This window comes from Leptonotus elevatus, chromosome 4 (genome assembly GCF_054856555.1).
Source record: "Leptonotus elevatus isolate MCC_2025b chromosome 4, RoL_Lele_1.0, whole genome shotgun sequence".
In the NCBI taxonomy this organism is placed as follows: domain Eukaryota; kingdom Metazoa; phylum Chordata; class Actinopteri; order Syngnathiformes; family Syngnathidae; genus Leptonotus; species Leptonotus elevatus.
This window is the reverse complement of record NC_141242.1, coordinates 23,430,377-23,454,190: the sequence shown is the minus strand read 5'-3', so window position 1 is coordinate 23,454,190 and position 23,814 is coordinate 23,430,377. Positions and strand designations below refer to the sequence as shown.

The 23,814-nt window shown below is 38.5% G+C and overlaps 1 protein-coding gene across 2 annotated transcripts in view; it reads left to right on the top strand.

Annotated features, from left to right (window-relative positions):
- Nucleotides 1-5,042: 5,042 nt before the first annotated feature.
- LOC147176078 (BTB/POZ domain-containing protein 10-like) overlaps nucleotides 5,043-23,814 on the top strand; it is a 21,149-nt gene continuing 2,377 nt past the window's right edge. Inside the window, exons 1-7 of one of the 2 annotated variants that reach the window (XM_086074117.1) lie at nucleotides 5,043-5,188; nucleotides 11,309-11,559; nucleotides 13,927-14,248; nucleotides 14,440-14,542; nucleotides 17,874-17,994; nucleotides 21,629-21,826; nucleotides 23,326-23,436. In XM_086074117.1, the coding sequence (XP_085930243.1) occupies nucleotides 11,379-11,559; nucleotides 13,927-14,248; nucleotides 14,440-14,542; nucleotides 17,874-17,994; nucleotides 21,629-21,826; nucleotides 23,326-23,436 (1,036 nt within the window). In that variant the 5' untranslated portion in view covers nucleotides 5,043-5,188; nucleotides 11,309-11,378. Of the gene's footprint in view, nucleotides 5,189-7,626; nucleotides 7,934-11,308; nucleotides 11,560-13,926; nucleotides 14,249-14,439; nucleotides 14,543-17,873; nucleotides 17,995-21,628; nucleotides 21,827-23,325; nucleotides 23,437-23,814 lie in introns of those variants that run through there. The other variant, XM_086074116.1, reaches the window with a different exon arrangement.

The following is a 23,814-nucleotide window of genomic DNA, read 5'->3' as shown; positions in this document are numbered from 1 at the left end:
TGACGCTTACTCACCGTCAAATGTGACCCTTCACCTTGTATCGTAAATCTAATCCTAAAAGTCAGCCACTGCACTCATTGTCAGATTTAACATATTGTGAGAGATGCGTTTAGTACTTTTTTATAAATTGTTATTGTCTTGAAATTGGTACTGTATAGACTTCCAATACGTTACTGACCAATGTATTGAGAATAATTTAATGCTGTGAAAGTTTAAGTTTAAGTTTAAGGCAGGCTTGCCTAATCCTGGTCCTCAAGGGTCGGAGTCCTGCAGGTTTTAGATTCCTCTACCACACCTGATTCTAAAGCTCAGGCTTCTGTAGAGCTTGATGTTGAGCTGAGTATATGAATCAGGCGTGGAAACATCTCAAATCTGCAGGACTCTGGCTCTTTGTACAAATATTACTCTGCTTATAATACTTGAATGTAAGGTTAATAGTGATGTCCCAAGATGTCAGCACTTATACTGTTTACAGCTTCACTATTTAAATAAATAATTGTGTTTTCCCAAGGCCCATTTGTGTCTGTTGCCTTCCTGATCGACTTTTTCGTGGCGCTGTGGTATATCCCCCCGACTGTTATTACTCATGTTATATTCCCACGCACCTTGCTGCTTCTACATACCACTCATTGAGGCAGCATGAGGTAATGAGAGCGGCAAACTTCTGAATCCAAGCTCAGGCCAGGGGTAAAAATGTTCAGCGAGTGTCATCTAAACATGCCGAGGCTATGGTCTGTAATAATATCACAGGAAAGTAAATGGAGGTCAACCTTTTTGAAGGCCCCACGATCACTATAAACCTCGTAAGGTTACTATATAAACAACTTTAATCACTGACCACTCACTTTACAGAGGAATCAATAAGTGTGAATAAAGCACTGCAAGAGAACTTTCAATTGGATATCAACATTAAAATATTTGTTGTGTTTGTTTGTTATGGGCTCCAGCTATCCTCTCCCAGGTTAATTTCTTCAATTAAATGTATACCAGAATGATGACCAGTGTGAGATATATGGAGGTAAATATGGTGCAAAACTAACTTGTAAAAAAATGTTGTACCTGTAGAAAAAAGTCTTAATTTGTATCTGTAAAAGTCGTGATTTGTACCTGTAAAAAAAAAGTGTACCTGTAAAAAAAAAAATTGGTATGTGTAAAAAAAAATTGTATCTGTAAAAATACATTTGTACCTGTAAAAGACATGATTTGTACCTGTACAAAAATTGTTTGTACCTGTACAAAAAAGTGTACATTTGTATCTGTAAAAGTTGTGATTTGTACCTGTAGAAATGACAACTTGTAGTCAAAGAAGTCACCACTAGGAGTCACAAGTGGTTTTTCTGCTGTTTTCCAGTCACGTGAGTTATGCACCAAATATCTCGCTACAAATGGTGCAAAACTGATTCGTGCTTGTAGAGCACCATAATTTGTACTCGTAGAAGAAGAGGGCGGGCTCTGGAGGATTTGGGCGGGCTAAAGCTCAACCTCATTGGTTGAGCGAACGACAGTGGGTTGAACTCAAATGACGCCACGTTTTTATCATTAATATGCACAAATCCGAAATTCCAAACAAACAGAGTAGCCACACCAGTTTACGCGTCATTTTGGAAGAAGAGGACGTCCCAGGCATGAAAATTTCAACATGGTTCAATATACAAACACCGTGTGGAACAGCTTAAACGTTGGTTGACATGCAGAGCACTCGAAGTGGGCAGAAAGGAAGAAGTTTTAGTATGAAGGTAAGATTAATTGTACGATCATAGCTCGTAATCCGGTGCTAGCTAGCTCATCTCATGTTGTTAATTGTTACGAAAACTGAACACATTGAAGTCACGATTTTTATTTCAAGATTTGAAGCCTACCAGTGTAAACATACGATCAATAGCTTGTACCTGTAAAAAAACTCTTAAACTGCTGCTTAGTGCTTAGATGTGAAAATTACTATAGAGCTACAGAACCCTATTAAATGTTTTACAACATGACCTAAACCTATAACCAAAAGTGGACAGTACTCAGCTACTTGTATTTGACTAACATTATATTCAAGTATCTGTACTCTTACTATCATAATAAAATGACAACAAAACGTTTTTACTGTGGGTGAATCTTTAAGCCGCTACAGGTATTTTAACCTCAACCCTTTATCCTCTGTATGCCACGTGTTCACAGAGACTTCGTGTCATGCCATGCCATTCAGAATTCCAACTAAATTAAGAAACTCGTACCCTGGTGGTGGCTACCTAATATATATTAACAATGTTGTGGGGGGCTTCCCTTTTTTATCGACACATCTGTTATCCTTGCGGTACTTGCTGAAAACTGAGGGCAGTATGTTTGACACATATTCCATTTTATAAAGAAAATAGAGCCATTGGCCAACTTCTTCCAAAATGTCATATAAAATTGACTTTTTACTGTCATTTATTACTTCCTTCAAAATCTGAATGAAAGTTTTTGTATGACACACTGATATGTGCTACTATTTTTACATTCAACATTGAATTTCTATATCTAACACCTACAACAAACAGCAAACTAGATTGGGGAAAAACGGCTGCGGAATTGTTTCTGCGTTGTACCCTAGCAACGTTGTTTGGTTTGCTAATTTACTGCCATGTATTCGTACACACAGAGTATATCAAGTTACACCCAAAACCTCTTATTCCCTGACCAAATTAGTTTAAATGAATCTTTATTTTGTATATTTTACCTTGAAATAACAAGAAAATACTAGCGGTTGTGTAAAACAAGACAACGGAATCCTATGTTCACAGTATTTGACTATTTATCATTGACATGTCAACATAACTTCTGTCTTTTGTTATTCAACAAATAAAGAGAAGACAAATTCCATTTTAATTTGGAGAAGCAATGAAAATAATACAATGTAATAATAATTCATTGTAAATTAATAATTGTAGTTATGGTCAGTAATGCCACAAAATTATTACAATGCTGAAGTTGGGAATATCATGAAGGATTTGAAATAAATGTGAAAAGAACATGAATGTTAACTCTTTCAACAAGACCCGAATCAGTTACACAATACACACACACGCACACACACACGCACACACTCATCACCACTAATAAAGAGAGTGACGAGCTACAGGATTCCCCGCTGACGCCACCAGCAAACCTCTACATACTTTTTCATTCAGGACGTACTCTCTGACGTCAGATGAGTGTAAAAGCTCCTTTTTGGGAAGCAAACTCTTTAAACAATACTAATTCTTGAGTAAGGACTCAATGTAACCACGGAGACTTGCTAATGGTCAAAGGCAGTAATAAATCCATCCAAATGTGGTAACTATTGTTGTGCGGAAGGTTAAGAGTCAGATAAAAAGGTCAGATGTGAACAAATTGAAATGGCAAGTGCACGTGGATGAAAAAGAAAAGCTTTCAACATTATTGCAGTAGTTTGTTTAAGGTTTATTTCAGATTTTGACAAATATAATAAGAAGGACAATTTGGATGTTTTCCTGTGAAATGCATGCATTTCTATAAAGGTTTGGAATTTTGGTCCCAAAGAGTATGTGTCTTTGGTGTGTGGGTATTTTGGTTTGGTATGAGGATGGTGAAAGCCCACAGCCAAAAGGAGGTGTTGTCATTCCTCTCCTGCCACCACCAGCGGTGTGACATCATCAGCACTAATGACGGCAAGTCAATGGCTGGGCCAACCGGGTATAAAAGGAACTCCAGTCCAGTGCTAATATCATCACTGATAGCCGCCATCAACCAAAGTAGAATTTAACTATGATTGTATTCACCTTACACATGTAAGACTCAGGATAGGCTACAGCAGGTATGTTGAACTCATTCTGTCTAGTAAATAGGGATTCACAGTGTAACATGTTTTTTTGTGTGCCTACAAACCACACAGAAGAAACATATAAATAATGCAGTAAAATAGAGTTAATGTGTTGATTTGTGATTTTTGACATATTTCCCTTTTCACAGGTGATCAAGTTAGTTCATCATGAGAAGTTTTCATTGTCAAATCCTCTTCATCTGTCTGTGCATTTTGCACCTCTTCATTATCACCGGAGGGCGCCCCCTCAGGTAAACCCCTATAAATGCAAACGGCATTCGCTTTAAAACTGTCCTTGTTTTTAAATATACGACCAATACTAAAAAGCACGTTGCCTAGGAAAAGGACGGTGAGTGAGGTCCAGCTCATGCACAACCTCGGGGAGCACAAACAGGTGCAGGAGCGTCGTGACTGGCTACAGTTGAGGCTCCGGGGCATCCACACCGCTCTGGTCCACAGCCGATGGGAGGCGGGCCGGGCGAGGAGGAGGTTGTCTTCCGACGAGCTGTCCGAACTGACCGGCCTGACAACGGAGGAGCTCCAGGAAGCCTTACAAATATTTGAGAATCAACTTAACTCCACAAATCCTGAGGGTTTCACTTGACGGGAGACAACCGGACCGTACTGCAAAAATTCTAGTTTTTTCTCTCGTTCCCACTTGGATACGTTTTTATTTCTATAAAAGGTAATTTTTCTGAATTTCTATTTTCATATGTTATCTTGTAGTCTTATTTATTAAATTGATATTTAAAAAGCGACTAATATGTACAATAATGAGCAAAGACTTGAATAGGCACTTTATTCCTTTTTTTGTTTTTATCTATTTATTTGTCAAATGAAAGAGAAGAGTTGGACCAACAATGTCGTTGTTATCAGTAAAATAAATTATATTCAGGCATTTTTCATTGCACCTACTGGAATTACTTCACTTTGAGATTGATGTAAACATAATTCTTAAGGTACGTTTTGGCATTAATAATTCTGTTGTGTCTATTTAAATTAGAAATGTATGAGTTTGGTTATATGTTTTATCGTATCATATGCTTGGTGGATTTTTGCTATATTCTATACGTATGGAAGATACATTTTAAAACGGCATTACTATTTTATGTTTTGTAAACTCTGTTAGTTAAGAGCGCGACAATAAAAAGGGAGGAGGAAAAAAATGAAGAACAGAATGAGAAGTCATGATTCGTCCGTGATGTCTCGCGATAAGTCAACGACAGCAACCACAACAAAGAAGCCACAGGCAAAATGTAGTTCATCGCAGCACATGCTTAAAGTGACGAATGAAAGAAGAGTCACTTTTATTCATTGAGCCCAGGTTATTAATGGTTTCTTGCCCGGACTAACACTTCAGTACTGGAATTTACACGACAGGTAAAGACAATGCGAACTTTTTACACAAACTAATGTTAAAAATGTCAACATGTCCGACCAGTTAAGGCTTACTTGCTAGCCAAAAAACATGACATCCTTTGAAAAATTATAAAATGGTAAAGCAGAACTACGTAGAAAATTTATTTTTTTACTTCAGAGTTTAGACAAGCTGTTCCTTTCTTACGTCACCTGGTGGACAATATTTAAACTGCAAACTAAATAAATCCGCGGCTGACCTACTAATGATACCTCACCTCCACGAATCACGATCCTGAAAATGTAATTAATATAATAACGGTTTATTTCCATGGATCAAAGTAATAGTAATACTTTTAAGAGTTTGAACATACTTATTTTTACTTACAATTTTGGACCACTTATTTTTTTCAGTAAAACACATTGTCGTTTAGTCATTGAATCAATCAATTGCAATTTCTCTGCACACAAAATATATCAGCAATAATCTCAAGGATTACATAGTATCAGCCTGCCATTTTTGTTTCTATTATTTGCAAGTGAAGTTTATTCTAATTGCTTCAAGTACAACGAGACTTTATATACAGTCAATCTACCATTAAAATTTAAAGCTGCCATATATATATATATATATAATATTTTTTACAATACGAACGGGTCGAAAAATACAGATTTTCTTTCTTTCTTTCTTTTTTATTTATTTTTTTAAACAATCTATAATGGGGTGTTCAATTCCGGTCCTTGAGGCTGGAGTCCTGCAGGTTTGAGAGATTTCGCTGCTCCAACACATCTGATTCCAATGAACAGGATCGTTATCAGGTTTATGCAGAGATTGACAAAAAACAAAACAAAAACATCTTGTCTACAAATCTATATCCTGCGGTTTTTCTTTTTTAAGAGAAAAAAAGGTTGTGCTTTACCTTGACTAGTTTCGGCGACGACTGCCGCCTTCCTCAGAAGCTCAAGAGTAAACTGACAGTTGTGACGTGCCTTATCAGCTGATGTTCCTCGGCGTAGCTGGTGTGGCGGTGCTGTCATGTGACGCGCCACGCCGACTACGCCCTCCGTCGCTCGATGATCTCCAGAGAAGTGGATCCCATGTGTGGAAAAGTTGAAAAGTTCCTTCGTCCCTATTTAGTGTGTCCAGTCCCCGTTTCCTGATCTCTATGGCTTCTTTTATCCATATTTTGTATTTTTGTTCCAATGATGCTTGCTGCCCAGTCCATGATGTGGTTTTCTCGTTTGCAGTGATCTGATATGGCGGATTTGAGATTTTCTTGTGTGGCCCTTTCCTTTTATGCTCTGGTGTAATGTGTTGCTGTTTGTTTGTCACATTCCTTTTGGTGTTCTTTTTTTCTTATGCTGCAAGATCTTCTTGTTTCCCCAACAAAGGCAACATAGGTTGTATTGCAGGTTTTGCAGGGTATTTCATATATTACATTACATTTATTGTCTGGATGTATACTGTCCTTTGGATGCACACAAACAAAAATACAAAAGATGGATAAAAGAAGCAATAGAGATCAGGAAACGGGGACCGGACACACTAGACAGGGACGAAGGAACTTTTCAACTTTCCCACACATAGGATCCCCTTCTCTGGAGATCATCGAGCGACAAAGGGCGTAGTCGGCGTGGAGCGTCACATGACAGCTCCGCCACGCCGGCTACGCCCAAGACACATCACAACTGTCAGTTTGACAGCTTCTGAGGAAGGCGGCAGTCGTCGGCAAAACTAGTCAAGGTAAAGCACAACCTTTTTTTCTCTTAAAAAAACAATAACCACAGGACCTTATGCAGAGCTTGCTGATGAGCAGTGATCATATCATATATCAGGTGTGTTGGAGAAGGGAAACATCCAAAACCTGCAGGACTCCGGCTGTCGAGGACCGAGTTTCCCCACCCTAGATCTATACTATTGGTCAGTCCCCCCATGAGTCAGTGGTTTGTTTATTTATTTATTTACACATTACTGACCAATGTAGTGTTGAAAATGCTCCATTGATAATGAATGCCTCAACAAACATGCAATTTCCCAAGGCTATTTTTTAACTATTCATTTAAAAAAAAAAAATCTTAACTTTTATAAAAGTGGCTGCAAGTTGCAACTTTGCAACCTGCAACTCAATAGGAAAATTCTGGTGACAACAGAATTATTATGATTATTTTTTAAATAGAGCCTTGCTTTTTTTTAACCAAGTGCTACGGATTGAGTGCAAGACAATTCATTTTTTTTTTTGGAGCATTTACTGGAGAACAGGCTATTTGATGAGATCCAGTATGCTGCATTTGAGCTTTAAAAAGAAAACGATTACACAGTCTGAAATTGACCAAAGTGCTGAAATGTCACCTCATTCCAATCCTGCCCAGAACCCTTCAGGTTTGTTCAACATTTACAAAACTGAGGCTGCGCGAGGCTGGGAGAAAGGCGCATTTACGAGCGGCACCTGAAGGCAGCATCGCTCTGATTCAGTCAAGCACGCGGCCATTCACAGTTTAAGCTCTCTTCTGAATCATTCGCCGGCGCACGCTATCCATTTTCTTGATGCGGGCACGTTCGTAGGTGTGGAACGAGGTGGTGGGTTTAGCGTGAGGGCTTCAAGTCGAGTTTGTGAAACGATGCCGATGAAGTTGGAAAGTAATGAGCGAGGATGCTGAAAGTGACGGCAAGCCCGTTTTGTTCGGAGGAGCGCAAGGCTTTTGTGCCGCTGTCATCCCGTGTCTCGTCCCTTGCTGCTTTGTCTACTCTTGGCCCGCTGGTCGGGACCGGTAGGTCTCCTTGCTTTTAGCTTTAACACAGACTTGCGTACTTTGTGTTGTCTATTTTCTTTTTTATTTTTGTATTATATCATGATGTTCAAGCGGGGCAGCTGCCACTGTCTGCCTTATCTAACTCTCTTACTGATTATTTATATATCGTTATCAATAGGAATGTCAATTTTCAACATTGAATGTACTCAAGAATCGTCTTTTTCAATTTTCCACATGGTAAGCGATGTCTCTTGAAGTGCTTGCCCTCTTTACAGCATTTATTGCTGGTGCTATTGCTTTTGCCTATCGGTCTGTGTCAGCAGCCACAAAATAATTGATGAGTCCCTCACCCCCTGGGTCTTTCACCTCTTGCTTTTAATAGATAGCCATGACAGCCAGTATTATTATCATGGTTAAGTCATTTGTGTTATTGTGAACCTACTAATCTTTTACATCTATACAGTACACCCACGTGGCTCCAGGCCATTGACCTAGTCAGCAAGATTAAGTTTAATTGTGTTAAAATAGAAAGGTGCCTACTGCTTTCTAACAGGATGCTTTTTGAGAGCAACTGGACTACTAGTGAAACCTTTACTGATATACATCTGCATTTCTTTGTGAGTAGATAGATGATAGAAGAAGCTTTCCCTGAATTGCATCCTCAGCTCCTTTGTTCCCCTCACCAACAATACTGGTCTGGCCGCTTGGCTGTCTGCCAGTTTGGCTGCTTTTGTTTTTATTATCCAATTTTGGTCAGCAATTATGATCTCCTCTGAGATTAGACTTCAATACGCGGAGGAGCAAGAGTGCATTTTCTGTGTCTGGTCTGTAAGATGTTACCTGCTGAGCCGTAATCTGCTGTTGTGACCCTTTTCTTCAAGGACATTGCAGCTGTGCTTCAAATACTTATTTTTTTAAATACATAAGCAGATGCTAATCAGGGTTTGCAATTTGTTGTTTCCCCTCTCCCTATTCGATTATGTTGATCTGTTTTCACAAATGTAATAAGTGTACATGCCACATATATTACATACCCCACGCATTTGTAATTGGGAGCCAATCAAAGTCTATTTGCGACCTTCTCTGGATTTCATGTACCAGATAACGCAAGATGTGAACTCAAGATGATTTGCGACTCGAGCATGTCACACAAATGTCATCGTTAACTCACCATGCTGTATAATGGGCTGCACTGTCTGGGTCTCCTTTTGAGACATGATGCGCTAATGAGTCAACTGCTCCCTGACTCATAGAATTTGACACTGTACCTATTTCTTACCTACCAAATACTGGAAATACATACGAGAAAACTAGCAGAGAAAAACATTAAATATTCAAATTGAGACCATGTTTTTGATCAGGTAGGGAATTTGACTAGAATTTTGCATCTATTCTGGGGGAGATTTCCAATGTACTTATATGATCATTTGAAAGTATTATTCTGCCGTAGTTGTGCCATGGCGGAGGTCGAAGTGGATGTAGCTCAATTTTCCAAATCTGATGTCATGTTGAACTTCTTTAGACTGCACTGACTGAATCAACAGTGCATGTGCTGTTTGCAGCAATTGCTGTCTTACATTATGCCTTAACGCCACACAAACGACAACAGTGTCACAATTAGTTATTGATTAAATAAATATTATGCCCAAAATTGTGAAGATTTTGTTTAAATATTTACATGTAGAGTAATCCTTCCATCACCACGTTCGCATTTTAAGTCTTCAGTTGAAGTAGTAAATTCCATGGCTCTATGGGCAATCATAACTTTTAATTTGTAAAATAACAGTCACTAAGTCGCTCTGGGTCACGTCCACGTCCATTCAACAATAATTTCCTTCCGCCGTCTGTCATAGGGCAGTCACGTGATTACGTGACGTCGGTGCAAATGGTCAATACTGGTGCGGTAACACCTGCAGTTTACAGTCGGGTGCAGCTTATATGTGTAACAAACTCGAGTATTCCCCAAATGTAACAAACTTGAATATTCCCCAAATTTAGCTAGCGGGGCTTATAATCAGGTGCGCCTTATAGTCCAGAAATTACTGTACACGGAATATTGAAATAGTGTTAAATTAATACAAAAAATGTTGTTGACATGGCACTGTTTTCCACTTGCCTCTCAAGCTCTAATTTAGAAATCAGAATTATTTTCTAACTAATAAACCAAAACGGCTGCCTCAATGAGCAAAAGTGATTTACCAATATAAACCGTAGTCATCCTTAAAATTGACCTAAAATTAGATCGCTAATGCATTCTTAATTGTCATTGAAGTGGCTTAAAAAGGTCCGTAATACAATAAATTGGCAGATATCCTGTCCTGTTACATTCTGTCCTGTACTATGTGGATGTGGAAAATATATTGGACTGTTAAGCGTTACATGGCACATCACTATGTGCCAGATGGCTCCTGTACAATCGGAGCAGGTCATCTTAGTCAACAATAAGTTAAAAGTGATCAATCAATCAGTTTTTATTCATAGAGCGGCATTAGCAATGAAATATAGACGGTATATTTTGCTGTGGATCTGAATAAGGGTTAGTGTGAGATTTGGTGACATGGTTTGTACCACACTGAAAATGGTCTACAGTATGTGAAGGAATAAATTGTCCCAGGAGACGAAATTATAGACAAGCACATCTCCAAGCATCTTGATGTTCCTGTGACTACTGTTGCATATATTATTCAGGAATTTGAGATGCACGGGATTGTAGCAAATCTCCCTGTACGGGGCTGCAGCAGGAAAATTGATGATACATGGAAGAGGTGGATAATATGAATTTTAATAAAAGAGCCTAGAACAAAAAATTAAAGGTGAACTCCAAGGTCAATTAGTGTTATCACACCAGCCATTGGACTTCATGGGAGACGTCCAAGGAGGCCTTAGATGTTGAAAATAAATTAAAGGCTTCTGTGAGAATGTCCTTTTGAACAGACGAGACAAAATTTTGAGAAGGAAGGCACATCAGCTCTTATGTTCAGAGAAGCAAAAAAGAAGCATGCCAGGAAAAGTCTTTACTGTGAAACATGGAGGATGTTCTGGGACTGCTTTGCTATTTCTGGCACAGCGTCTCTTGAATCTGTGCAGGATATAACATTCATCAAATTATTCTAGAGAGAAATGTGCTGCCCACTGTCAGAAATTTGATCTCAGTCGCAGGACATGGCTCTTGCAACAGGATAATGACCTATAACATAACAAAAACAACCAAGAACGGCTAAGGGGAAACCATTTGGCAATTCTGAAGTGGCTGTTGGGGCATCAATTTTTCATTGTTTTTAATTCAGTCCTGCTTTGAACTCATGGAAAAAACATCAGCCAAATGTTTAGTGTGTGATTGCGCAATCATGTTTAATTGAACTGTGGTTGTCTCTGAATGTGTTGCTCTCCCAGTAACAGGCAGTGTGGTGTGTCAGTGTTGGACTGCAAGCAGCAGCAGCAGCAGCAGAGGTGGGCCGGGACCATGAGTCTGTACGGGGCTGGTGCCACCAGTGATGCCAGCGGCGGGGTGAGAGGAGGAGCTGAATATTACTGGGAGCAGCGGCGGCGCTCCAGTGACCGTTCACGAGATTTGTCCCACGAGAGAGGAGAGAGTCAGCTAACCCCCTGCATTCGGAACGTTACATCCCCCACTCGGCAGCATGGTGAGGAGAACTACGCTAATTGACTCATTCACTGCCAGCCCGGTAGAAATAGATCTTTGACGTCAAAAGACGTCAATGGCGGGGAATGAGTTAAAAGCTGCATTTCCACCAAATAGTCCAGTTAATTCACTGCGATACACTTTGAAACAGTACACCCTAAATGTACTGCTTGTGTATTAGGGCTGAATGATTTAAAAACAAAGAATAGCTATTTATTTATTCCCTCAATAATACAATACCTCCCTTGTATTTTTTAAATAAAAACACAAGCCATGAATTAATCTCTATTGCAACAATGTCATATTAATTATACATGAATGTTTTGGTATTATAAATTGGGCTTGCGCTAAAATAAAGGCAAATTAATCAGTGTGGAAAAATTGTTAGATTTTAGAGTTTTTAATAGTGATAGACCAATATGTTTTTTTTTTCAAGGCCGATACCAAATTAGTACTAGTCAAGGAGACCGATAACTAATATTTCAAGCCGATATTCATTTGCAGTAAATGAGAAAACGTTAGTGTGAAAAAAATTTTTTTTTTTTATTTGAAATGTATAAAGGATTGACAGCTTTGTTTAAAAATTCTAACAAAAATTGCAGGGACCTTCCAGGGTCATTAGCATGCGTTAAGCTAAATTAAAAACTTAGCAAGTGAATAGTTCCTTAAGTTTTCTACTGTAAATACAGTTTTCCAAAATTTGAACATAATTACTTCATTTTATTTCATTATTATTTTTAAATAACAAGTGTACAGAGTTCCCACTGTTAGCATAATTTTTTTTTAATTAAGTGTAAATTTATATAAATCCAGTTTGATGACGTATGCTCCAATTCTCGCGTGGCTGCGCGCAAACTGTCAGTCTGTCAACAACAATGGCGGATAGCCGTGTCGTAGTCGTTTTGCGCAGCCTCCTTAGCCTGCTTATGCTTTTGCAGCAACATATTTTGCTTCTTTATTCCCACGTTCAACAAGCGCTGTTGTACTTCAATCACCCGCCATTGTCACTTCTCCTGTGTTCGTCTTTTTCATGTTTTGATACATGCAAAGCCATGTTTGTTATGTAGATTGCAATAAAGTTAGGGGGATTCCTCTTCTACGCTTTCCGTTAACTCCCTGTGGCTGCGCTACAGCGCCACTCCAGACTTGGCATATACATTACAGCCGTTAAACGTCCTCAGCGTCTTCTTTTAGACACACACAAGTCTCGAAATGCTTCTGTGTGTACGAGATTTGTTTGAGGAACGAAGCCGGCTTTGCTTCCGTCTAGACGGGGCCTTAGTTCGCAGCTTTCTTTCAGTCCTTGCCGGTTCATTGTCCATGTTATGTCTTGTTTCCCTGTGTTTGTTTGCGCCCTTTTTCATAGCGTCTTGTTTACCTTTTCATTTTAGTTGCATTAAATAGCTTTTGAACACCTCTGCTTCCTCGCTTTGCTTCCTCGCATTCAGGTCCGCAATCACCGTCGGAACCTGACAAATAGAGCACCTTCACAAAATCAGATTACAACAACACTGCAAACAAAAATGTGTCTTTATCAGGTCAACATTTAATGTTTTAATGTCGCGAAGCAATGATTTGTAAATATGTGGCCTGCACGTCTTAAGCACTGAACTTATCTGGACACCATAAATAAACATTGCCCAAAAGTGTCAAGGTGTGATATTTAAAAGCAGTGATAACGCATGATGTCTTTGAATAATGGAAACAGTGACTGCAGAGGGAAAGTACTTCAGATGTAGTCATGCCATATAAATGGACCTCTTACTTGCAAAGTAGCTGTAACAGAACATCAGGCATTAAGCTGTCTTTGCTAAGTTTTTACCCAAAACTCAGTAAAGGCGGGATATACTATGTGCACTTTTACGCAGCAACACAATAGTAAGATGTCTGATATATATTGTTACGTGTCACTGCCCTTTATACAGAACAGTGACCTAGAAAAGCATGCAACACAAAAGCACTGAAGATGAAAATCAGCTCATTTTCCAGTAGTTGTCAGCTAACCATATTATATTGATTAGCAGGACAGAAGTCTGTGTTCTGCTTTTCCATTTACGTTTTGACAGTCTGCACTTTGCATCACATTTTTTTTAGTCTAGTGAAAGTCTTATGTATTCTTTTATATATTATTATATTTTGTATTTATACTATTATAATAAAAATATTTTATTTATATTACATTATATTATACATGATTTGATATCTTAGGTTTTGTGCCACATTGTTTAGTCAAAATCCAAATACATTTCTATTTATTTTTATTATTTCCCCCCCTTTTTTTTTTTAATAATAATTTTTTCCGGCCCCACTGTACTTTTTGGAAATGTTCTGATGGACAAAACAAATAAGTTGGTTACTCCCCCCACAGACCGAGAACGTGGCGATGGCGGCTCATCCTCCAGATCGTCCAGTCCACGCCCACCCCGAGTTGCGCTTCCCTGTTCAAACGTTGGAGGAGCTCTGTTTGCTGGACACTCGCCTCGGTCCTTTGGTACTGCGGTTGGCGACCACCACCCCAAGACCCTTGGCCAAGGATCATGTGATATGATCTATGTGTATGACCTCAGCAGTAAAGAGGTTCATCGTGGCGGTTTGCGAGTCGGAGAACGAGTGACTCTTATTGTGGACAATACAAGATTTGTGGTAGATCCGGCCATATTCACAGCTCAACCCAACACCATGCTCGGCAGGTAAAAATAAAGACGGTAGCTACCTGTCTCTCATGACAGAAACTCTCATGCAACAATTATGTCATATTCAATTTATCTGAAGCAGATTTATTGGTTATTTAACAGGCCTTTGTGGGTTTTTCTTTCATAAATAGGTGGCTATCAACAATTTTGTTCACAAGTGCTCATTTTTCTTCCTCATCTGTTTTCAGGATGTTTGGTTCAGGGCGGGACAACAATTTCACTAGACCCAATGAAAAAGGAGAATTTGAAGTAGCTGATGGTATCAGCTCCACTGTGTTTCGAGCAATTTTGGTAAGAACTGCCTGACAGTTTCACACTTTGTCTCATTGATGCGTTTCTTTGCTGTCCTTTCCTCACTTGATGCATCACTTTTCCTGTTGCCATTACCCCGTTTAAACTTGTGTCCAGACTCCCTCCCCACTCCTGCTTTAATTCAGTGATACACTCTTGCATTACACCTACATGAGCTTTTATGACATCCCAAATGCAAATATTGTACGTAATCACTAGGAGGGCCTATTTTTATTCCCAGCACAAGTCTAGTGCAAACCGCAGTCTACCTGTGCACATGGGTGGAGTTTTCTTGTTAGAGCCAGACTACTGTGAAAAGTGTCGATCACCCAAACACTCAATTCCAGTGCTACACGATTACGTGTTAAACTTAGTAGGGATGTTGGATACTTCTTTATTTGGGACCGATACCGATACTCAAATCTTCAGTACTCACGATACCGATACCAAGTCCCAATACCATTAGTACTTATAATACATAAAATGTCCCCAAAAACAATGACAGATAAAACAAATTTAATAACTCATAAAATTCATTTTGCTTATCTATAAATAAGATGAAAAAAATAATCCAGTGGCCGGAAAAAAAGTCCCTATCAAAATATGTGGTTGTACAACTTCTTTTTAAGGAATACAGTGAAGTACAAATAATTCAATTCAATACAACAGGGCTTAATTTAGTAATATCTACCATGTTAAGAATTCCTCAAAGCTGTTTAGTGTGTGATGTTTAAATGTATCTTGTTTTGAAATCCATGCTTTTAATTTGGAAGGCAGTTCTGTATAGGTACTAGTATACATAAAACCAAAGGGAAATGAAAAAGCCACATTACAATGATAATTTAGTATGTATAAGAGCTATAATTTGCATCTAGAAGGGCTGTAACGGCAAGTTATATTTTTAGCACCGCAGCCCCAACGACGTTAACAAGGCAATTAAACACAGCAAAGTCACGTGAGCTACAAACATATATGAACCACAGATATAGGTGATATTACTCACAACAGGGGGAGCCGATACCAGTATCGATATCCGTCGTGAGTACCGATACAGATACCATTTAATGTTCCCCTGGTATCAGCCCGATACCGATACCTCGTATCGGTACTTGCCTATCCCTTGCAATTAGCATGGCTTCTCCATCTTTCCTCATGATGATGATCATGATGCTAATGGCCATCATAATAATGACATTATCTCTTTGTGAGAATGATACTTGTCAGAAGTGTAGCTTATTCGCCCCGATGGAGGCGATAATTACTGGCTCTGGAACGCGTTTAAATGCTGCAGCTAGCCAGTTGAAGCTCATTGCTAGCTAGCAGGTGCGGGGTAAGTAGCATTGAGCTTGCTTCGACCGCCAACGTGTACAAGTAATGTGAGTCGTTAACAAGCGTACAGCCCAGCAGAGCTTTTGGTGGTCGTCTTGGCAGTTGAATAATAGGAAACAGTGATTCTCAATTTTGCTAGCCAATGAGTTTTGATGAGGCACAAACTGCATATTTGGAATCGCAGACTACAATTTGAAACCTTGTTTCACAACATGCAGCAGTTTGGCAGATAATACTTAAAAAAAAAAAAAAGACATCAAGCTGTTTATTGCCATTCTCAGATGAAAGTTACTGTCAAACTAAATATAGTCAGGTCCATAAGTATTGGGACATAGAGACAATTCTCATCTTTAAACACAAGCGCAATGGGTCTGGGGTATTTACATCCAAATCAGGTGAACAATGTACCACTGTTACTGCTTGTTGTTGCTTGGGGCATTTTCCTTTCAGCTTTTTTTTTTTTAGATTCGTATTATTAAAGTCAGATGATTGACATAGCCAGTGCATAGCCTTCCACTTCTTTGCCACCTTCAAAAATTATTTGGTTTTGCAGTATGCTTCTGGTCATTGTCCGTCACTCTAGACTGTGTGAAGCGCTATCCAGAGTTCTGAAGCATTTGGATGAATATGAGTAGATAACATTGCCAAGATACTTTGTAATCCTGCCTTCTCCTGCATTCATGATTTTGAGCCAGTTCCATACACGCCCATGCCATGACACCACTAGCACCATGCTTCAGGATGTGGATCATGAGCAGTTCTGTGCCTTCTCCATACGCTGCTCTTCCGTATGGCCATAGAGTAGTGATGGTAAAATGAAGCTTCATGAACCACTGCTTTACTCCTGTAAATTGTGCTTTTGGCTTGGAATGGAAATTGATGAAATTTCTATTGCATCTGTAGACCAAGAGTTCCTGAGTTCACTATTGCGTTCTGTCTTTTGAAGCATGTTCTAAAAAATGGATTTAGCCAAACCTAATTTTGCTCTGATTGGTTTGTTTTGATTTGTCAGGTCCCTTAAAATATGGGCAGCACATTGGGGCGGTGTGGCTCAGTGGTAGAGTGGTTGTCTCCCAACCCAGGTTGTGGGTTCAATCCCATGCCACTGTGACCACGTCAAAGTCTCCGTGAGCAAGATACCAAACCCCTCATTGCTCCTGATGCTTTGTCATCAGTAGGTGAATGAGTAGTCAAATGTAAAGCGCTTTGAGGGCGCTATATCAATGGAAGTACCATTTACCATATAAAAGCTTTTAATTCCTACACTGTTCACCTGATTTGGATGTAAATACCCTTCAATTAAAGCTAAAGGTCTGCTTGTTTTTATTTCAAATCCATTGTGCTGCTGTTTACTCATGTCCCAATATTTATTGACTGTATAAAACAAAGGGAATTACTTGTTGTATATTTAAAGCAGTTACATTGCTATTGTGAAGGGTTAGGGTTAGTATTTTTTATTTTTTTTGGTCATTTTTAGAAAATGATTACCATCATGAGTCAGCCTTTTTATGGCTATTGGTGCTAGAGATCGGCGGAATAATTGGCCAATAAAAATAATGGTTCCCAACCGTTGTAGAAACAGGACTGAACGGCAACTGATTTCAGCAAGCGCCCAGTCGACAATTGGGTGAGGTAGGAAATATCATCGCGATGGAGGGCGTTTCCTCCGACATGGACAGGCTGCAGGCAGACATGAAGAGGTGGGAAAGTGGTGCAGGCAGTGTGACGACAGCAGCTTTCTCCTTCTCACCCATTATACTCGCCTCCCACCCGCAGGCTCCCTCTTTACTGCCTATGATGCTGCCAGATTTTTACGTAGGTCAGCACTCCACTCCCCCGCATCTATTTCCCACGCACATTCTCTTGCTCCCTCCCCACTGCCTCAGCGAGCAGCTTCAATAATGGCGTCGTGTTTCTCATCCTCCATGTGTGTGCATTTGTGTGTGAACGCCCGCCTCCCTGCTCACTTCTTCACTTGTGTGCACGGCGCTGAAAATGGCAGGATTACTACAAATCGGGGATAATCCGCTGCCCTGACGGCATTTCCATTCCTGAGCTGAGGGAGGCATGTGACTACCTGTGTATCTCCTTCAACGACAGCACCATCAAGTGCAGAGACCTCAGTGAGTATTTGCGGTGTGCGGAGCCGCATGCACGCTAATGTGTACCTCTTGCGTTTGTGGATGTGATGCCGCCTTTGGTAAGTGTCATCGATGCAATCGAATTGACCTATCTTGATTCTGCACATTTGAGCGGCTGACTTTTCGTTCAAGGCATGTTGTTTACATGAGGGTTATAAACAAACTCTTCGTTATTTGAGTCCGCTGTCCTTTTTATACTGGCAAGTTTTTATATGCAATATACTGAATGTGTTGCAGTTGTACGTGCACTCATGTTTGCCTCGGACTTTAATATTGTGCCTGCTTGAATGTGTGGGAGGGGCAGTCTTTACTCATGGCTTCTCCTGTGTGTCTGTGTGTGTGTGTTGATGGTCTAACTAGGTCATGATTAGCTGAGAGATGTACGGTGTTTTATTAAGGCTAACACAAACACACACGAGCAGGTCTGATTCTCATAGAACCGTAGTATGACATTGAGATTCATTTCATAAACATCGATCAGCTTAGACAAGGCATCTGATGGAAATGTTAAGACATTTAACACATAATAATAATCAGATTTAAATAATAAATAGTGTCAACATTTTCCAGAGACAGTTTTCATGCCAAAATGTACCAAATCAAAGTTCATGGAAATGGTAAATATTTGGCAGTATTCATACTGGCGAGAATTCAAACGGGCAACAGTTACAACATGTTCTCAACAAGAAGTGATTACTCAACATGATCCAGTTGTGTTGTCCTCCTCTGTGTGAAACATCATGAAGCTTTCCCCCTCCTTGCGATCAATAATTAACAGCTGAAAAGGAAAAGCCTGTCCACTTGTGTGACTATTCAAATGGGGTCAGATGCTACGATCTGAGGGCAAGACAAGGATGAATTTAAATGCCAATAGCTAACACGTTTCAATGTTTACATCAAGAATAGATTCTATGCTATTGGTAACTGTCTTGCCCATATGTACGCAAAACGAAGCTTCACGAACCACTTGCGATATGTTTTTACTTTTCTAGATCGTGCTCTTGGTTTAAAGATAAAAGGCTGTGTTAATTTCGGCAACGAAAACTTAACAAAAATAATTTTGTCAACACGCAATTTTCACCGGACTAAAACTAGACTAGATTAAAACCCTCATTAACTAATTCACTGCCATTAACAGCTATAGACGTCAAAAATTCATTTTAACTATTTTTATTATTTTTTCCCCCATTTTTGTTAACAAGAGTATGAAAACCTAGATTTTTTAAATTTATATTTAGAACAGATATAACATTTGTGATAAATCGTGAGTTAACTAGTGAAGTCATGCGATTAATTACGATTACAAATTTTAATCGCCTGATGCCCCTAATTTTTGATAATCTTTTCTTCTTTAAAAAAAAAAAATATTATTTTAAAATTTTTAGTAATGTTTTTTTTAAAGAAAAAAAATAAAATAAAATTAGGGGTGTCTGGCAATTAAAATTTTTAAACGTAATTAATCACATGACTTCACTAGTTAACTCCCAATTTATAATGTTTCAAAAAATATATATATTTAAAAAATAGGGGGTGTCGGGCGATTACAATTTTTAAACGTAATTAATCACATGACTTCACTAGTTAACTCACGATTAATCACACATTTTATATGTTCTAATACAACAATAAAAAAATTCTAGGTTTGCATACTTTTGTTAACAAAAGTGGGAAAAAATGTTAAACTAATAGAAATAGTCAAAACGAAATTTTTACGTCAATAGCCGTCAATGGCAGTTGATGAGTTAATAAACAATAACTGGGACTAAATCAGTATGCATTTTCGTCATCAACTAATGAAGACGAGGCGAAAATGTACTTCACTCACTGGACTAAAATCTAAGGACATTTTAATTCATGAAAATTATATGATTTTGTAAAATCTTGTCTGCTAATCTGTCACTGACACATGTGACACACAGTTACACCCCCTGTTTCAAATCTGCAGCTAGCAAGTGCAACATGCACAAACACATGTGACAGACAGGAGGGTGGATACATGGTGAAAGGTACAAAAGAAAAGGAAATTATAGTTATAACGTAACATTAATCCAACGGCTATAACGTTCCAACAATAATGTTAATCCGACCGCTAACTAATGCTGGTTAATTTACTAGTTTGTGGCATGAAGCCATAGTAGCCAATTGTTGATATACTGTAATTGTGTGTAAAGATGTTTTTCATCAAAAAGATGAGAGAACATTTTATGTGAAATAGTTTTAGATCCGAAATGTTCAAAATAATCTGCTGATAAAAAAAAATATACAAGGGTAAAATTATTGTCCTCACTAAAACTAGACTAAAAAGTTGACAGTTTTTTGTTGACTAAAACTAGGTAATAAAATTATGTTTTCTTGGACTAAAATAAAAACTAAAATGCTAGATTTGTAGTTGGCTAGATTTATAGTGGACTAAATAAAAATGGGACTAAAACTGAGACTAAATTTAAAATTGGCAGATAAAATGAACTCTAATGGCAAGTGATTACATTTCCACTTCATCTTTAAACCGCGAGAAGCATATTTAGAGCAGCGTGTCCAAACTATGGCCCGGGGGAAATTTGCGGCCCACCGTCCATTTTCTAGTGGCCCTCAGTATATACAAAAAACAACTTTAACACAGCCTGCTTTTCTAGATATGCAAAGCAATTATGTAAAACTAAAATAGAAACATTTATTTCGGTTTCGTAAGCAAAAATGCTTTCTTCCATGTTCTGCTGTCTGTGTAAAGGTCTGACTTGTGAACATATCACATTAATGATGAACTAAAATCCTCAAGTAAACACTGCTTTAAAAATAGACCTTTTATTACCGATTACTCTTCCTTTAATTCTGAATGTGATGATTGGCTCAGGACTGGGGCGGATCTATTCTAGTGGGACACAGGGGTGTGGGCCACCCACCTCAAAATCAAGAAAAATCCCAAACTGTTTGTCTTGTTTAAAAAATAACTAAAAAACAATTAATAATAATAAAGTGGCCCTGGCATCCTTCGATTATTTTGTATGCAGCCCTCAAAGGGAAAAGTTTGGACATTACTGATCTAGAGGAGTGTTTCATGAAGCTTCATTTTCCCATCACTACACCAGACGAGCATTCAAAATGCTGAACATAAAATCTATGATCGTTAACAAAACACAAATCAACTCTCACAAGTTAAAAGCACTTTAGACTTTCCCTCCTGAAATAGATCCTCACTCCTTCACTGCCATTGACGAGCATACTTGTCAATTATGCTTTTTAATGGGATGGTTGGCGGAGGGTCTGAATCGTAACTTTTTTCCCCCCAGAGTCTATTTCTTGTGGTAGATTCAGTGTTTATACAGTCATTGAACACAAATTGTCTTTCCTCATAATCCCGGTTTACCCAAATCGTTTTAGAAAACTCTCAATCACGTAGACAAACTCGCTGCTCCATGTTACAAACCGCAAATCCAGTTACTTGATTTTTGGCTGTAGACTGACAACATTTAGCTTTGACATCAAAATGGGAATATCATCTGTAATGAATAAATAACAAATTGCTAAATCGAGTGAAATATCTAGGCTCAGCCTTTTGCAGCGTCTTAGTTCCACTTTTGGAACACGTCATTGACGGCCTTCCCTTTGGCCCCCGTAGGTGCCCTGATGCACGAGCTGTCAAACGACGGGGCCAGGCGACAGTTTGAGTGCTACCTGGAGGAGATGGTGCTGCCGCTGATGGTGGCCAGCGCGCAGAGCGGAGAGAGAGAGTGCCACGTCGTGGTGCTGACCGACGACGATGTGGTGGACTGGGACGAGGAGTACCCGCCGCAGATGGGAGAGGAGTACTCGCAGAGTAAGACTCTCCTTGTTTGAGTTCAATAAGGATGCGTTTATAAAGTCACAACCAAAACTATCATTTGATTACCTTTAATTACTTCAAAGTTTGTAAAGACTTTTTCATGCTGTTGAACTTGAAGGTGTGTCCACATTTTTGACGGGTACTCAGTAACCTGTGTGTGCATGTTGGTTTTCACAGAAAAAAGGGCTGGGAATGTCATATAATATTGCGAAATAAAAATAACGCGATACATCTGTTATACATTAATCAATATAATGGAAGAAAGTCAGTTATAATTCATCACAATGTCTATGTAAATAAAGGGGGGGGGGGGGGATTATTTTATTTTATCAAACTATGAGCTACTGTTTAGCCAGCAACATTTAGGCAGCTAACTTCCTGTTATACTTAGTGGACTGATGCTAACTTTACAATTGCCCCACAACAACAGTATATGGAGGACACTTTCCCAGCATGCTTTGTTGTAGCATTGGCAAAATGAAGCTTCATGAAGCACTTGTAAAAAAAATGTTTACTCCTCTAGATGGTGATCGTGGTTTAAAGATAAAGGCTAGTGCAGGGGTCAGCAACCTTTTCTGTCCAAAGAGACGTTTTAGGTCAAATAAAGCCAAAATCTGTCTGGAGCCACAAAACATTTGAACATTGTGATGAAGGAAACGGTGTGTTAGTGTTAGTCTAATGTACTGAGGGCCCAAGAACTAATTAGAGCTGCACCAAAACCGAAAAATATGACAGTAACATCCAATATGTAGTATGTATTTTCTTCTTTTGGGATTTTTTTTTTTGTCGTTTCACACTTTTTTTTTTAAATATATATATATATATATATATATATATATATATAATTTTCTGCTACTTTTTTTTTGTGCCTTTTTGCTATAAATGTTCTGACATTTTTGCATTTAAGTTGACATTTTATGGTAATTTTCAGGATTTCTTCTTTTGTTTTTGGACATTTTATGGTCACTTTTTTGAAAAATTTTAGGTAATTTTTCAAAACTTTTACATCTACTTTTCATCTCTTTTTCTGACAACTTAAAAGTTGGGACTGATGTTTTTTTTAAATATTTAATTGAATTCTTCTTTTTTTTTTAAACTCTAGATCATTCATTTAAAGAACATGTAATTTAAAAAATATATTGATTTTTTTTTATTTCCAACTAAATTTTTTCTTAGAGATCCACAGGGAGCCACAGGAGAGAGGAATTAAAAAGCCACATGTGGCAGACCCCTGGGCTAGTGCAATGGAAAGTGATGAAATTTCCACGTGCATCCTTAAACCAAGAGCGCAATCTAGAAGAGTAAAAAATATCACAACTGCTTCATTTTCTTATTACTGGTGTAAGTGCATCAGCAGTGAAATGATTGAATATACAGCAGTAATTTAAAAAAAAAGGGGGGGGGGGGTTAGCGTTAGTTCTCATAATATTAAAATAACCTGACTTGATGTCAAAAGCAACAACTTAAATGTCGCTTTGTATATTTCTTAACAGTTATCTACAGCACCAAACTGTATCGCTTCTTCAAATACATTGAAAATCGAGACGTGGCCAAATCGGTGCTGAAGGAAAGAGGACTGAAGAAGATCCGATTGGGAATCGAAGGTATAGTTCAACTGCCAAGGTCAACTTTTTACATGCAGTGCAAAGAGGGAGACTGCTAGACACAAATTTCTTCACGTGTGTCACGGCTGTCTTTAAAAAGTCATATGCAGGATTTATAGAGCGAGCATGGAGAAAAATAAGAACCACAAGTACAATTCAGTAGTCACGGTTGTGTAGCCTTGCCTGTTGACATGACACAGAAAAAGAAAATAATAAAAACTCACTTAAAAAAACATTTTTGAAAAACTAATTAAAACAAGCTCAATGAACTCATTCACTGCCATTGACGGCTATAGACGTCAAAAATTCATTTGAACTATTTCTATTAGGTTCACATTTTTTTCCACTTTTGTTAACAAGAGTATGAAAACCTAGATT